The 16,766-nt window shown below is 44.2% G+C and overlaps 1 protein-coding gene across 3 annotated transcripts in view; it reads left to right on the forward strand.

The window, feature by feature from the left end:
* Positions 1 to 705: 705 nt before the first annotated feature.
* The window catches only part of AGK (acylglycerol kinase), a 97,013-nt gene continuing 80,952 nt past the window's right edge, over positions 706 to 16,766 (forward strand). For 2 of the 3 annotated variants that reach the window (XM_040260011.1, XM_040260014.1), the window contains exons 1-2: positions 706 to 754; positions 6,554 to 6,671. In XM_040260011.1, the coding sequence (XP_040115945.1) occupies positions 6,571 to 6,671 (101 nt within the window). In that variant the 5' untranslated portion in view covers positions 706 to 754; positions 6,554 to 6,570. Of the gene's footprint in view, positions 755 to 809; positions 865 to 6,553; positions 6,672 to 16,766 lie in introns of those variants that run through there. The other variant, XM_040260012.1, reaches the window with a different exon arrangement.

Genomic DNA, 16,766 nt, shown 5'->3' on the forward strand with positions numbered 1-16,766 from the left:
CGCCTTCGGGTCTCAGATTAATTGCCCCTTACCGGGAGAGGCCTAACTTAAAACAGTTCTCTCCACCCACTTTCTATCACCTCTTTTCATTTTCTTGCGTACATGTTGTTGTTTAGTGGCTAAGTCGTGTCTGACTCTTCACGACCCCATGCACTGTGTAGCCCACCAGGCTCCTCTGCGCTCCACTGTCTCCCCGTGTTTGCTCAAATTCATGTCCATAGTGAATGAGTGGTATATATCACTGCCTAGAATTCTCTGATTTGGCGCCAGGTCCTAAAAGTGTTCGCCTTTTAGGCTTGTCATGAAATATTGTTGAGCGACAGAGGGATAGGTGGTAAGGATGAATGAGTCAGTTGAGTGAGTGAAGTCGCTCAGTCGTGTCCGACTCTGGGACCCCATGGACTGTAGCCCGCCAGGCTCCTCGGTTCCACGGGATTCTCCAGGCAAGAATACTGGAGTGGGTTGTCATTTCCTTCTCCAGGAGATCTTCCCGAAAGAGGGACTGAACCCAGGTCTACTGCATTGTAGGCAGATGCTTTACCGTCTGAGCCACAAGGATGGAGATCAAATAAATGTTTGATCAAAACCCGAAGTCAGTCCCCTGGCGGCGGCGGCCCCTGCAGACCGCGCGCTCCCTGCACGCCCGGAACCCGCGGCGGAACCCGAGGGCGGGGGTAACTGTTTCCCGTCAAAGAGCTGGGGACTCTTAAGGGAGCACACAGGAAAGGCAGGGCGACGAGCGGGACCAGCCGTGGTGAGTGCCGCGGTACTGGCGCTGGGAGCCGGAGCGGGTTTCGGGGACCGTGCAAGCGCTGGCGCGCTGGACTCGGGGGTGTGGGGCGGAGCCCCGGAGGCCGGGCCTAGGTGACCGCTGTCGGAACGCCGCTGCCGGCGGAGGGTGTGGGAGCGAGGGCCGGGCGGAGCGGCACTGGGAGAGCTCCGAGCATCGGATGGCGGGGTTCCTGTTGCCCCGGCGGGAGGCACATGCCCTAGGCTCTGCTCCCAGAGCTGTCGCTAACTTGTGTGACTCTTTCCTTTTCTTGGGGACCGGAGGTAAGATGGGGGGGAGGGGGCGGGGAAGAAAGCGATTCAGCTAACTTATTTGCAAAATAGGGCTAATGGTCTCTGGTCGGTTGATTCATTCATTCCAGCTGCGTTACTAGGTTCTGTTTGTGAGAACCTGCTTTGTGAGGGTTCACAGTCTAAGGAAGGCCCCACCGTATGTGAGGGGGGTCGAATACAGTTGGAGTTTGGGAGTTCTTAGGGGAAAAGCAAACATGGATTTCGGTTGAGACGTGCAACCGTTATTTCTCCAATGGCAATTATATGCCAACTTTAATTTTTTTAGTAAAAAAAAAAATTTTTTTTTTTAAACTGTGATTGGGGAGTAAGAATTCTGTTGGGTACTTAGAAAGCGTGTACATTGGTAACTCATGTCGCATATTGGAATGATGACCTAAATAAGGAGACATTTACAAAGTGCATCGACACCTGGTACAATGGGAACTTTACAGCCAGATGAGTTGATCAGAGCAGGTGTATCCTCATTTTGGGGTCGCAGAGTCGGACGCGACTGAGCCACTGAACTGAACTCATCCTCATTTTATTCATAAAAACATAAGAGACAGGTTAAATGACTTACCCAGGCTCTCACTGCCAATAAGTGACAAAAGTAGGACTTGATCTAAGCCGAAGTCTTAAACCAATGTTCTTTCCACTGCTCAAGGTTGCTTGCATAGTTCTGCACTAGTTTTATAACGCACAAGACCCATTCACTTGTGATGCAAGGCAGTTCCAGTGAGTCATGGGTGGCTTAAAACAGACTCTTAAAACTCTTAAATTGTTCTCTAATTTCTGTCCTTGCCCTGGGTATTTTATCTGCACTCCATCTTGACCTCCTTCACACTGAATCCCAAATCTATATCTTCTATCCAGTTTCTCCTGGCTTCTAACTGCTAAGTCCAGATACCCATTGATCATTTCCATTGGATTCCCCATGGGAATCTCAAACTCAGCATCTCCTACACCACATGTAACACCTTTCTTTATGAACCTACTCCCCAGATCCCATGATTGAAATCATTATTCCATAAATTGCTCAGGTACAAACCTGGTTTGGTACCTCTTATTTCACCATCTATAATCAATTGATCACGGGTGAATGTGTTAGTTGCTCAGTTGTGTCCGACTCTTTTCCACCCCATGGACTGTAGCCCACTGGGCTCCTCTGTCCATGGGACTTTTCCAGGCTAGAATACTGGAGTGGGTTTCCATTCCCTTTGCCAAGGAATCTTCCCCACCCAGGAACTGAACCCAGGTCTCCTGCATTGTAGGCAGATTCTTTACTGTGTGAGCTACCAGGGAAGCCCTAATTGATCACTCAGTGCTGCCAAATTCTATTTTCTAAAGATCTCCTAAGTTCATCCCCCTTTGTTCTTTCCTTCATTTATGTGTCTAAAGATTGTAATAACTTCCTGCCGGCTCTTTGTAGCTTTGAACTCAGCTTCTTCCATCCCATTTTCCGTTTTGCTACAAAGTGATTTTTCTACAGTCCAAGTGTGATCCTGTCTCTCACTTACTTAAATCCCTTCAGGTTTATTTTATTATTGTCAATATAGTTTCCAAAGTCTTTAGCATGGATTCAAGGTCCTGCCTGAAGTTTTCCAAACTTCCTGGACCTTCCCCATCCTTTATCTCCAAACTACTCTTTGTCAGTGTGGTGCTGACCTCCCTGAGAAGCACGGGAGTAACTGGTTAATAATGAACTTGATAATGCAGATAGTGGCCTCTGCGCAGGTACCCAGTCGAATCTTGGAGGCAGAGTTTTGGGTGAAGAAGAAAAGCATAGCTTTATCGCTTTGCCAGGCAAAGGGGGACACAGCGAGATCATGCCTTCAAAACCTGTGTGTCTCAACTCTGGGGGACTTGGTGAGATTTATAGGAATGGTTTACAGGCAGGGTTGTTAATAAGGATCAGCTGTGCAGGGCCTGCGCCCCGTTAATCGGGCCTCAGGTGGGTTTCTGATGCGCTTCTGTGATTCTAGAGTTTATCACACTGTGACCTTCTCTGGGATGAAGAATGCTTCATCAAGTAATTAACATGTTCCATCTGTTGGGGGTTTTAGTTCTGGGGTAGAGCACCAAGAGTCCTTCTGTTTATCACTTGAGGCAGGATCAGGACTTTGCCCCCCAAGGCTGCACTGTTGTTTGTTTTTTTTCCTCCTCCCTTGTTTCTGTATCCCCCTCCCTTCCCTGATTAGCAACTATTTGAACCTGCCCTTTGGAACTCGGGGAAGGTCAAGAAATGGGGAGCACAGGCTTTTGTGCTCAGGAGCTCCATAGGGTACTGGTCTGTTTCCCTGACAGCCCAATCAGAATAAGTCAGAATCTCTGGGTCATGCCCAAGAATCTGCATTTTAGACAAGTTCTTTGAATTTTAACAAGATTTACACTAGAGTTTGAGAGGCCTTGTTCTCACTGACTCTGTTCCCTGTCTATACCTGGCGACACACTTGTGTTTCTCTGAATGTACCTTGTTGTCAGTGAGGCCTTTGTGTGCAAAAGTCTCCTTAGCTGCTGCTTTGGTGTTTCTCCTCATTGTTCAAGACCCAGGATACATGTCATGCCTTCTGGGAAGACTTCCCCAACCATGGACCCCCCTGTCACCTCCAGTCCACATTAGGTCATTCTCGGGGCTTCTCACAGAGCCATGACTTAGCCCTCAACCGCCTTCCCCCTGTGTTACAACCATACGTTATGTGATTGTTTTGTACTTGTGGCTTTCACAGTTGCCAGCACTTGAGAATAGAGACTTGTGCTTCTCTGCCTAGCAGCCAGCCCAGAGCCTAGCACCTTGAATGAATGAGCGCTTTAGGGCCAGGTGGAGAGGCATCTCATTATCACATGTGCTTTAGGGTTCCTTTATGTGCCATCCTGCACTGCGGCCCTGATTCCCAGGAAGGTGGGCTCCCTGGCACCAGTTTCACACGTGACTGGTGATAAGGATGTGTCTGGCCTTGAGAGGAATTTTAACCAGTGGTGGCAGTAAAGAAAAAATTAAGTAGTGACACTTGTTAAAGACTGGTAAGACAGCCTTCCCTCCAGGCTGGGGAGAGGCATCTGGGTGGATGTAGAAACCACTGCAGGCATGGTCTTGGACTGAGGGGAGGAGCTTGAACTCAACCCTGACTCCAGTGAGGACAAATGGGTGTTACAGCCAAGAAGCAGGGTGGCATCAGTGGATGGAAAATTGCTAAAGAAATGTTAGGGGTAGAGGGGACTCTTACTAGGTGACCCAGTAGAATTCTTGCTGAAGGCAGACCAGGGTGATAAGATATCCAGGGTGGTCAGATTCCAATGGTGGGGATGGGAGATTTTCACTAAACCACCTTTGTAGGATTCTTGCTCAAATTGGATTCTACAAGGGCCGAGAGGGAAGCCCAAGGTAAGTCCTAGTCCAGCAGAACTCAGAGCCTGATTCAAGTTTCTGGTCAAGAAGAGAGTCCCTGTCGTTAAATGGAGTAATAAGAGAACTACTGTGTGCTAAGTCACTTCAGTCGTGTCCAGCTCTTTGCAAACCTGTGAACTGTAGCCTGCCAGGCTCCTCTGCCCATGGGATTCTCCAGGCAGGAATACTAGAGTGGGTTGCCATTCCCTCCTCCAGAGGATCTTCCTGACCCAGGGATCGAACCCACATGTTTTACATCTCCTGCGTTGGCAGGCAGGTTCGTTACCACTAGTCCTGCCAACTAGAATCAGCAAAAGCAGCTGTTCCTGAGCTGCCCCCAGCCCCATCAGCATTGGTCTGTTTATCTCAGGCACACATAGTTAAAAATGTCCTGTCTAGAAAATAATTAAGAAAATTTAAAAAAATACATTGCAATTTAAAACATAAATATCAGCTGTTATCTCACAAGAGGGAATTACTACAAAGTCTCGTGTGTTTATTTCTGTTTTTTTTTTTTAAATTTATATTTTGTATTTGAATGTAATTGGTAAATGCCAATTACATAAGACTTAAATCCTGCCAGTTTTACTTAAAATTATATTTTTTTAGTTTTTTCCACATCAACAAAAATTCTTAGTGAAAAAAAATTTAATGTAGGTGGGGGAAAAGTGTTCCTTGACCCTCGTATGGTCCCTACCTGGGTCTGGAAATTAAATTGACAAAGACAGATTAACAGGAGCAAAGCATGCAAGTTATCTAAATGTAAATTTTACATGACATGAGAGCCTTCATAAGGAAATGAGGACCCAAGGGTTTGAGTAGACCATGGTGGAGGAACGTGATAGGGTAAAGAGTATGAGGTAATTGTAGCAGATGAAAACCTTAGAGAGGCTTGTGTGTTAAGGAGTGTTTGCTGACAAAGCAAGTGCCTCTCACTGGAGGGTTTTATGATCTGTTTAAGAAATGGCAAGGTGGGGAGGTGGTCAGAGTGACCTTCCTGCTTTTGCTATTTTCCAAACCTTTTCTGAGTAAGATGTCCACCCTCACAACGTGCCATGTTTGGGGTAGCATGTCTTGAGCCCCATCTCATTCCACAGTTAATTTATCAAATGGCTGTTAGGCACCAGATCTTATTTTGGTGATGAGGATTCTGCAGTGGATCAGAGGAGTCAAAGGCCTTACTCGTGGAGTTTACGTTCCAGTGGGATAGTAAACTAACACCTAAGGACCATCCACATGATAAGTGCGGTGAAGAAAAACAGAAGGATATATGGTCACTTTTTTTGCACTTTTGTTTTTATTTATTTTTTAATTGGAGGCTAATTACAATACTGCGGTGGTCCTTGCCACACATTGGCATGACTTTGGTTTTGAGTGTGCCTGTTTGGTGGCTCAGTCAAGTCTGACTCTTTCCAACTCCACGCATTACAGCCTGCCAGGCTCCTCTGTCCATGGAATTTCCCAGGCAGGCATACTGGAGTGGTTTGCCATAAAGTTATGCTAATTTACCTTCCTTATAGGAGTGTGTGAGTGTCTGTCTCATTTTATTTTGTCATCAGTGAATACGATCATTTTAGAATTTTGTTCATTTTATCGGTGAATGGTGATAGTTCTTTGTAATTTGCATGTCTTTGATTACCTTGGAAGTTGAGCGTTTTTACAGTCATGTATATTTCCTCTTCATTGAGTTTTCTTTGAATGTTCTTTTATTGAGGGCCTGGTTGTTTTCTCCTATTTTGAATAACCCTTTCACATCACTAATTTGATTACTAATTTGATGATAAGCACTTTATATAGAAAGGATAAGCAGATACTTTTAAACAGGTATAGTGACTGTAAAAAGAAAGCAGAGACAAGACTCCTAGAATTCCTTTCCTCTTCCTTCTAAGAAAAAGTGATGAAAGAAGAAAAAGTATAGTTTGGGTGTAAAGGAGTGAAGAAAGCAAGGAAATGTAGGTGGGCAGGTAAGAAGATGAAGTATCTAGGAAGGAAAAGGAGGAAGGAAGGAAGACGTGGGGAGGATGAAAGAAGGAAGAGGATGAAAGCGTAGGGCCCACATGGTTCCCTGGATAATTATATTTTTCTTTTCTGCCTCTACTAATCTAGCAGATCCCTAAGAGAAGATGCCTGTGTTCTTTAAAACACTTCGAAATCATTGGAAGAAAACGACAGCTGGGATCTGCCTGCTGACATGGGGAGGCCACTGGGTCTACGGGAAACACTGGTAAGCATCTGACGGCCCCCCACCCCACCCCACCTTCACGTGCAGCACAGTCCACGGGGCCTGTGGTCAGCGTCCAGTTCAGCTGTGCTTGTCTCTAAAATGCTGTGGTATAAAGGGAAGGCAAATATTAAAACCTCAGAGACGATGGCTTCCTGTAACCAGTCCTGAGAGGTGGAAACTGTAGAACTATTGAGACTTATACCTCAGTGGACATGGAATACGCCGCCAGATCAGGACAGGGAGAGACTGAGCGCCACCTCGAGAGAGAGGCAAGTGGCCTTCTCAAGGAAGGGTGGAGGGCTGGAGCTCACACGTCTCCTTGGGGTTTTAGTCCTCCTCTTCTCACTCTAGTCTCTTGATCTGTGACGGTGGCCGGTGGCCGTTGCCGGACACTGAGTCCGCTCCCTCCAGTGTCTGACTCAGACTTTCTTGTCTAACTCGTTAGCCTAGGTTCATTTAAATGAAACTAAGACTTTCCAGCCTTTTGTTTGAGTAAGGGATTCCAGGGAGTCCTGGGTTTTAGTTATTACCCTTCAGGTCTGCAGGGAGAAGAAAGTGTCAAGCTTTTCTTCTGGTTTAGCATGCTAATAAGATTTAAATAAACAATTTTTTAAAATAAAAATTATACAGATTATTAAGAGACCCAGTCACACTGTAGTCTTTGGGGGATTCAGGGCTACGTCTTAAATATATAGCAACCTTCTCTAAAATCCAGTTGTCCTAATTGATTGCTTTGTTAAATGGAACCCACTGAGCAGGCTTTACAATGGAAGTCTCCACATTGAAAAGCAGACTCACGTTGGTCCTTTTGTGAACATCCTCAATTCACCCATCAGAGATCATTTATGATAAATGTGCTATCGTAGATATGGAGAAGATGAACCATTCCCACCTCCTCTAAAGTATTCTCAAGGCTGAGCATGTGAGCTCCATTAGCTAGCGTATAAAGAACAGACCCAAGAATCTTAAAATTTTAATATATAAAAAGAAAGGCAGAGGAAAGGTTTTAATAAATTGTGTCTGGAGCACATAATTGTTTGGCTTTTCCTCCCTTTTCAAGCTACATTTGAGCCCTCTAGGGAAGGCTCCTTACAGCTCCAGCCAGGGTAGGAACTAGGATTTCCTTTGGAGGTGCACCCAGTCCAGGCCTCAGCTGGCTCAGTGCAGGAGAACCTCCCCCTCACTGAGGGTTATGGCTGTTGCTACTATGGGGTGAAGGTCTGAGGAAATAACCATATCCTCGGTTCAGGATGTCTTTAAGGTACCATAGTTACTTCTCATAGTATAGTCTTGAGACTTTTCAAAAGGCCCCATTAAGTCTCTAGCACTGAGTCAGAGGTCTCATTCTCAGTTGGATCTGAAACAGCTTGAACTAGAAGTGTAGCAGGAGCCTGAAGGCTTCATTTTGTTCTGTCTCTGCCCTTGACATTCAGGGTCGCTGCTTAGAATGCAAACCTCCATTGTCCTGCATAGCTTGCTTTTCTCAACTTCTCTCCTGCATGCTTTGGTGCTACTTAGCACCTCCACCCCTTTAAAAATATTGTGATAAAAATCACTAGCAGAAAATTTACCACTGTGACCATTTTTAAGTGTACGCTCAGTAGCATGCAGCATATTCAGTTTGTCATACAACAGATCTCTAGAACTCTTTGATCTTGCAAAACTGAAACTCTGTGCGCATCGAACACTGTCTGTTTCCTCCTTCCAGCCCCTGGCAACCACCATTCCACTTTCTGTTTCTATAAGTTTGGCTGCTTTAGTCTATGGGGTCGCACAGTCGGACATGACTGAAGCGACTTAGCAGCAGCAGCAGCAGATACTTCATGTGAGTGGAATCATGAAGTGTTTGTCTTTTGTGACTGGCTTATTTCACCTAGCATGGTGTCTTTGGGGGCTTCCCTAGTCGCTCAGAGGATAAAGCATCTTCCTGCAGTGCAGGAGACCCAGGTTCGATCCCTGGGTTGGGAAGATCTCCTGGAGAAGGAAATGGCAACCCACTCCAGTATTCTTGCCTGGAGAATATGATGGACAGAGGAGCCTGGCGGGCTACAGTCCACGGGGTCACAAAGAGTCGGACATGACTGAGCGACTTCACTATTTCACCTAGCATGGTGTCCTTAAGGTTGATTGATGTAGCATATGGCAGGATTCCTGTCTTTTTTAAGGCTGAATTGTATATGTAGACCACATTTCTTATCCATTTATCTATTAATGGACATTTGGGTTGCTTCCACCTCTTGGCTGTTGTGCATAATGCTAGAACATTGGACTTGGGCATGCAGATATGGCTGCAACATCTTGTTTTCGGTTCTTTTGGGTATATATCCAGAAGTGGGGTTGCTGGATTAATGTATATCTATTTTTAATTTTTTGAGGAAGCTCCATACTGTTTTCTATAATGGCTGTACCATTTTCCAATCCCAGCTGCACAAGGGTCCAACTTCTCCACATCTTTATCAACGCTTATTATTTTCTATTTTCACGCCCCTCCCCTCCCCCATTACTGGCCATCCTAATGGGTGTGATATGGCCTTTTGTGGTTTTGATTTGCATTTCTCTAACGATCAGTGATGTTGAACATTTTTTCATGTTTGCTGGCCATTTGTTTATCTGCTTATTTGTTCACTGTTCATATATGAAAACATGACTGATTTTTGTATTCTGTAACTTTACTGAATTTGTTTATTCTGATTCTGTGTGTGTGTCATCTCAGGTGTTTTCTACATATAAGATTATGTCATCTGCAAACATAATTTTACTTCTTCCTCTCCAATTTGGATGCTTTTTATTTCTTTTTCTTGCCTAATTGCTTTGGCTAAGATTCCCAATACTATATGCAGTAGAAGTGGCAAGAGCAGGCATCCTTGCCTTTTTCCTGATCCTTAAGGAAAAGCTTTCAATCTTCACTGTTGAATATGATGTCAGCTGTGGGCTTTTAATACATGTTCTTTATTGTATTGAGGTAGTTTCCTTCTATTGTCTTTTTTTTAAAAAGTCTATATACCCCCCAACTTTTCACATAACAGTCCTAACACAATTTTTTATACTAATCTAGATTTTTTCCCAAGAAAATCTTCCCCTGAACTCTCTTAAGTAGAAGCTACTCTTGCCTTCAGATGTGCTGGCATTCTCCTAGCTTCTCAGTAGCTATTCCAAACCATTACTCTTTCATCATCTTATAAAAAAAATTCTTCTCCTTTGAGGTTCATAATACTCAACTATATCATAAAACCATAAAAACCATAACCCAGATTTCTGGGGTCTCATCTGTTGCATTAGACTCAGGCTTCAATGCCTGGCTTATCAATATCCTTTTCTCTCTAAGTCTTGTTATCTTTCTGAATGCCCTGAGTGTTTATGTGAATGACCCATCTAGTAGCACCTCGTCTTTCCTTTCCCTGACTTCATCTATTCCTGTCACATTAAGCCTTTGCCTCTTTCATCTCCATCCATTCTCATTGGTCGAATGCTAAACCTTATTATCACTTGTCCCTGTTCCTCTCTTGAAATATGGAACTTCAACATCTGAATCTTTCATGTCAGCCTTCTGTTACCCCAGTTTTCTTCCTTTACTCCCCCTTTTCAGTGTTATCAACTTCTTGTCCCTTGGGCCCTCCATTTTCTTCCCAATCTATCACTCAGCCCTGCCTCCTTCACATTCTTCTGTTCTTGGTTCCTCGATCCAACATATTATACAGCTTCTCAGCACCGTTTTTTATAAGCCCTCCCTGGCTTTTTCACAATCTCATTTTCTCTTCTAAGTCAAACTTTTTGAATAATCCCCTCTGCTTCTCTACCTCCTGCCTGTGCTACATCCTGTCTGGTCTTCGTTAGAATTAGTCTTCCCAGTTTTATTCCTCATCCTTTTTGACTGCGCAGCTTTAGACACAGTTGATTCTTCCTGAAACTTTTTTCCCTTGACTTCTGACTGCCAGAGTCCTGTTTTCCTCCTACTCCTCTAACTGTTTATTCTCACTTTTCACTTTTCCCTTCTACTCAGACATTCAGTTCAGTTCAGTCACTCAGTCGTGTCCAACCCTTTGTGACCCCATGAATCATGCCAGGCCTCCCTGTCCATCACCAACTCCCAGAGTTCACTCAAACTCATGTCCATCGAGTCAGTGATGCCATCCAGCCATCTCATCTGCTGTCGTCCCCTTTTCTGGCCCCCAATCCCTCCCAGCATCAGAGTCTTTTCCAGTGAGTCAACTCTTCGCATGAGGTGGCCAAAGTACTGGAGTTTCAGCCTCAGCGTCAGTCCTTCCAATGAACACCCAGGTCTGATCTCCTTTAGGATGAACTGGTTGGATCTCCTTGCAGTCCAAGGGACTCTCAAGAGTCTTCTCCAACACCACAGTTCAAAAGCATCAATTCTTCGGAGCTCAGCTTTCTTCACCGTCCAACTCTCACATCCATACATGACCACTGGAAAAACCATAGCCTTGACTAGATGGACCTTTGTTGGCAAAGTAATGTCTCTGCTTTTGAATATACTATTTAGGTTGGTCATAACTTTCCTTCCAAGGAGTAAGCGTCTTTGAATTTCATGGCTGCAATCACCATCTGCAGTGATTTTGGAACCCAAAAAAATAAAGTCTGACACTGTTTCCACTGTTTCCCCATCTATTTCCCATGAAGTGATGGGACCAGATGCCATGATCTTCGTTTTCTGAATGTTGAGCTTTAAGCCAACTTTTTCCCTCTCCTCTTTCACTTTCATCAAGAGGCTTTTGAGTTCCTCTTCACTTTCTGCCATAAGGGTGGTGTCGTCTGCATATCTAAGGTTATTGATATTTCTCCTGGCAATCTTGATTCCAGCTTGTGCTTCTTCCAGCCTGCATTTCAGGCACTGGAGAAGTATTAATAGTTCTCTAGGACTCTGTCCTAAGGGCTTCCCTGGTGGCTCAGATGGTAAAGAATCTTGCCTGCAATGCAAGAGATCCAGGTTTAATCCCTGGGTCGGCAAGATGCCCTGGAGAAGGGAACGGCAACCCACTCTGTATTCTTGCCTGGAGGATTCCATAGACGGGGAACATGGCAGGCCACAGTCCATGGAGTTGCAGAGTTGACCACAGCTGAGTGGCTTTCACACAGGCACACAGGACTGTGCCCCAGGCCCTCTGCCCACTTGATCCCCTTTCCTCACACAGTCACACCCAGTTGCACCACTGTCAGCTGTAGATAGACAAACCCCAGGTTCGTATTTCCATCAAGACCTCTTCTTCTGAGCTCCAGACCTCTACATGTATTCAACTGCTTACAGCTTGTCTCCTTGGATAATTCCCAGGTGCCTCCAAACTCAACAGACCAAAAATAAAATCAAAATCTTTCCTGGCAAGCCTGTTCCTTCTCAGTGATTGGTACCACTCACCATCCATGTAGTTTCCCAAACTAAAAATTTGACCATCATTCTCCACTCATCCTTCCGCCTTATTTCCCACATTCAGGTTATGGCATTCTGAGTGATTTTGCTGCTTTTACATCGACTTTGTTCAGTTCCTTTTGTCCTTCCTCACTGTCACCACCCTTGTCTTTACTACCATCATCTCGGGCCTGGATTCTTACTACATGCCTTCTGGCTGCTCTCCTCGCATCTGTTCTTTACTGCTTCTAATCTGTTTTGTGCTGCTGGTACCATTCTGTCTTAATTACTGTAGCTTTGTATTATATTTTGAAATTAGTGTTAGACGTTTAACTTTCCTCTTCTTTTTCAGAATTCTCTTGGCTATTCAGGGCCCCTTGAGATTCCATATGCATTTTAGGAAGTTACTGACAAACTCAAACTTTTTGGCTAGCCCAATTCAGGACTTCCAGAATGCCACGTCCTATTTTTTTTTTGGTGGTGGGGGGGTTCCTTGGAGAGCCTCCAGGAGTGTTCCCTCCTAGAACACTTTTCCCTTCTCTTCTTCCCCAGCCAACTACTGTTTCCCCAGGTCTCAAATGTTACTTCTTCCCTGTCCCCTCCAGACTAGGCAGCCTTCCCGTATTCTCTCCATAGTACAATGAACTACTGTGTAATTGTTGTTCAGTCGCTCAGTTGTGTCTCTCTGCAACCCCATGAACTGCAGCATGCCAGGATTCCCTGTCCTTCACTATCTCCCAGAGTTTACTCAGATTCACATCCATTGAGTTGGTGATACTATCTAACCATCTCATCCTCTGCTGCCCTCTTCTTTTGCCTTTGATCTTTCCCAGCATCAGGGTCTTTTCCAGTGAGTCAGCTCTTTGCATCAACTGGCCAAAGTATTGGAGCTTCAGCTTCATTGTCAGTACTTCCAGTGAATATTCAGGGTTGATTTCCTTTAGGATTGCTTGTTGGAATTCCTTGCTGTCCAAGAGACTCTCAAGAGTCTTCTCCAGCACCATGATTCAAGAGCACCGATCCTTGGGTGCTCAGCCTTCCTGATGGCCCAGCTCTATGTGATATTCATCACTACTGTCGTTTTTTGTTGTGTTTGCTTCTTCTGCCATAAGACTCTGCAGGCAGGGGCCCTGTTTGTCTTTCTCAACGTCATCCCCAAGGCCAGCACATAGAAAGTACTTGACATCTATTTTATTTATCGAGGCAGGAACGAGCAAAAGAAAGGAGGTCTGAGTTCTCTGAGAGTAAAATCTCAACCGTTTTGATTGGCTACTTCTGAATTCACAAACCCAGGCTTTTGAATATATCCTCCTGAAGAAAATGATACACTAAAGCCATAGTCAGGTTACTCTTCCATCTTCACCAGTTTATTTTGAAACAGTGATGAATTTCCTCTGTTTCCTGCTTCACCTTTATCCTCATTCTTAGACAACCTTAACTCCTACTTCAAAGAGAAAGAACATCAGCACTTACCTCTGTATGCACTCTTCTGTTCTTTTTGTCTCGTATGAAGTTGTATCCTGCCCAGGACTAGCCTCTCCAACCCTCATATGGATCCAGTTCTTCGTCCTTTGTTGGTTATCCTTTTCCTTGCTTGTACCTTTTTTTTTTTTTAATTAATTTGTATTGGGGTATAGTTGCTTGACAATGTTGTGTTAGTTTCTGCTGTATAGCAAAGTGAATCAGCTATAGGCATATATATATATATCCCCTGCTTTGTAGATTTCCTTCCCATTTAGGTCACCACAGAGCACTGATTCAAGTTCCCTTTGCTATGCAGTAGATTCCCGTTAGTTATCCGTTTTATACATAGTATCAGTAGTCCTCACTTGTGTCTTGAATCCCATCCTTCCTACTTCTTTCTCCCCATTTGTCAAACTTTTCAGAGCTGGGATGTGTCATTTCAGCCGTGTGTTCCCATTTATTTACTGCCCGTGTTCTCCCATTTACACTATTCTTGACAGCTTGCCTCTCACTTGCATACCTCTCCCTCTTTTTAGAATAAGCTTAGTAAAACTTGGTTTTCTATCCCATCATTTGATTGACCCTGTTCTTGACGAGGTCATTAATGCTTGTTAAATAAAGTAGATGCTTTTCAGTTCGCATCCACCACACTTGATTCTACCTTTAGGGCATCTTTTTTTTTTCTCCTATTGTTTGATATGCTATGTGGCATGCTGGATATTAGTTCTTTCAGTTCCCCTACCAGGGATCGAACCTGTGCCCCCTTGCAGTTGAACCGCAGAGCCCTAACCACCAGACCGCCAGGGAGTTCCCACCTTTAGGGTGTCTTTTTGCTCTGCTTATCCCTTAGATGCTGGTGTCCCTATCCTATCCTCGTCCCATGAGGTGATCGTAACCACAGTAGGGTTTTCAGGTGGGATACTTAGATCTTGGAGTCATAGTATTTTCTAGTCCATGTCTTACTTCCCTTGACATCCTATGTGAGGTGTGTCCCTGGAGTTGTAGCAGGCAGTCGACAAGCACAGTATTCTTTCTGAAAGAGACCTCTGATCATGTCACTGTTGTACTGACAACCTGTAAATAGCTCTCCATTGCCTGGAACAAAAAGACCCAACCCCTTAGCATGACATAAAAGAGCCTTCATGATCCAGCCCTGTTTTCTGATTCCTTTTCATCCCCCCTCCATCGCACTTAACACTCAACCTCTGTGTTCTGGAAGTCTCTAGAAAAAGCCCTCCCTGTTGTGTGTCTCACTCTCCCTTTGTTTGCATTCTCCTCTCTAACTGGAACACTTCTGTTCTTTTTCACTTGGTCAACAGCTCAAAAAATGTGTCGCCAAGCTGTGTAAAGTAATGGTGGCATTACTGAATAAGAATAAAAGAAAACAACGTATGTTAAGTACCCCATGCCTGCTGGTCTGCCGGTGCTGGGCTCGCTGTTTCCATGTACGTATATGGTCTCATGCAGTCCTCAAACCAGACCTGTGGAAGAGAGAATGTTACTTCCATATATAAATGAAGATGTTGAGGCTCAGAGAAATTAGTAACTTGTCTAAAATGGTCTCTCAACCTACTGGTGAAATTGAGATTTGAACCCAGGTTAATCATGTTCTATAGTACATCCCATGTGCTTTCTTTGCTGCTGACCACTTTGAACAGCGATGCTCACTTCAGTATATAAATTTTGCTGCATTGATTAAATGACATTACCTTTTAAATGCCTTTTAATGCAGCTTTACTAGAACTATTCTATTATGTTCCCATTTCATTTTTTGTTGCTCAGATGGAATCAAGCTCCTTTATTAAATAGATAGAATGCATTTATTAGCGTTTAGTAGAGACGAGGTGCAAACTGGACGTGTAGCCCAGGGAACGCGGCCCTCATTTCAGAACCTTCTGGACGCTCTTGGTTGTCCCTTCGTGCTCTCAGTGGTTCTCTGTGGGCCTCTGTTCGTATCTGGTCTGACTCCCCCTCTCCCTTTTACTCACCGCTCCTACCCTTTCTCTCGGCCTTTCGCTTTTTCTCCGTGTCCCCCACCTCCTTTTATAAAAGTTTTATGTATTTATTATGGCTGCTCAGGGTCTTTGTTGCTTTCTGCAGTTGCTGCGAGCGGGGGCTACTCTTCATTGTGGTGGTTTCTCTTGTTGCAGAGCGCGGGCTCAAGGCGCGCGGGCTCAAGGCACACAGGCTCAGTGGTTGCCTTGCAGCATGTGGGATCTTCCTGGACCAGGGATTGAACCCATGTCCCCTCCCTTAGCAGGCAGATTCTTAACCACTGCATCAGGGAAGTCAGTCTCGTCCCCCACCCCTTTTAAGCTTCCTTACCTGTTTGTAATTTATAGATGAGTACATTTATTTATTTATTTTTATTTTTATTTTTTACTATTTTTTTTAAATTTATTTTTTATTTTTCTTTATAATTCTGTATTGGTTTTGCCATACATTGACATGAATCCACCACGGGTGTACATGCATTCCCAAACCTGAACCCCCATCCCACCCCCCCACCCCCACAACATCTCTCTGGGTCATCCCTGTGTACCAGCCCCAAGATGAGTACATTTATTTTTCTTCCATTCTGTGAAAATCTTCAAAGGTACAGCAAACTTGAAAGCATTTTACAGTAAACATCTGCCTACCTGCTTCTTGGATTCTAGACTTCACTGTATTTGCCTTGTCACGTCCGTATCCATCTGTCCATCCTCTCTTCTGAAGCATTTCCAAGTAATTTGTCAACGTCGATGTACTTCTACCTGAATACCCAACCATGTGGATCAGTAATTAGAGTTTAGCATTGGCTTATACTGTTTTTTTCCTTTACAATGAAATTTATATACAATGAAATATACAGATTTAAGCCTGCTTTCGCTGAGTTTTGTCAGATGCAGACACCTGTGTAACTCAGACTCCTGGTAAGACTGAGTGCTGTCATCTGTCCAGGTGCCTTCCTTGTGTTCCTTTGCCATCACTCCCTGTTCCCCAAACCCTGAGGCAGTCATTATTCTACTTTCTTTTCCCCACCATAGACTAATCTTTTTTTACTTCTAGAACTTTGTATGAGAGAAATCATATAATATAAACCATATTCTTTTTTTGTTAACCTTCTTCCTCTTAGCATAATGTCTTTGAGATTCAACCATATTGTTCATTTCTTTCTTTCTTTTTTTTGGCTGAGTAGTATTCTAGAAGATAAGCATTAAATATTTTATACTTATAGAATTTTAAGTTTTTTGTTCTTACTGACTGTGATATTTTGCATTCCTCATTTT

The sequence above is a fragment of the Oryx dammah genome, unplaced genomic scaffold, assembly GCF_014754425.2.
Source record: "Oryx dammah isolate SB20612 unplaced genomic scaffold, SCBI_Odam_1.1 HiC_scaffold_18, whole genome shotgun sequence".
NCBI lineage: Eukaryota > Metazoa > Chordata > Mammalia > Artiodactyla > Bovidae > Oryx > Oryx dammah.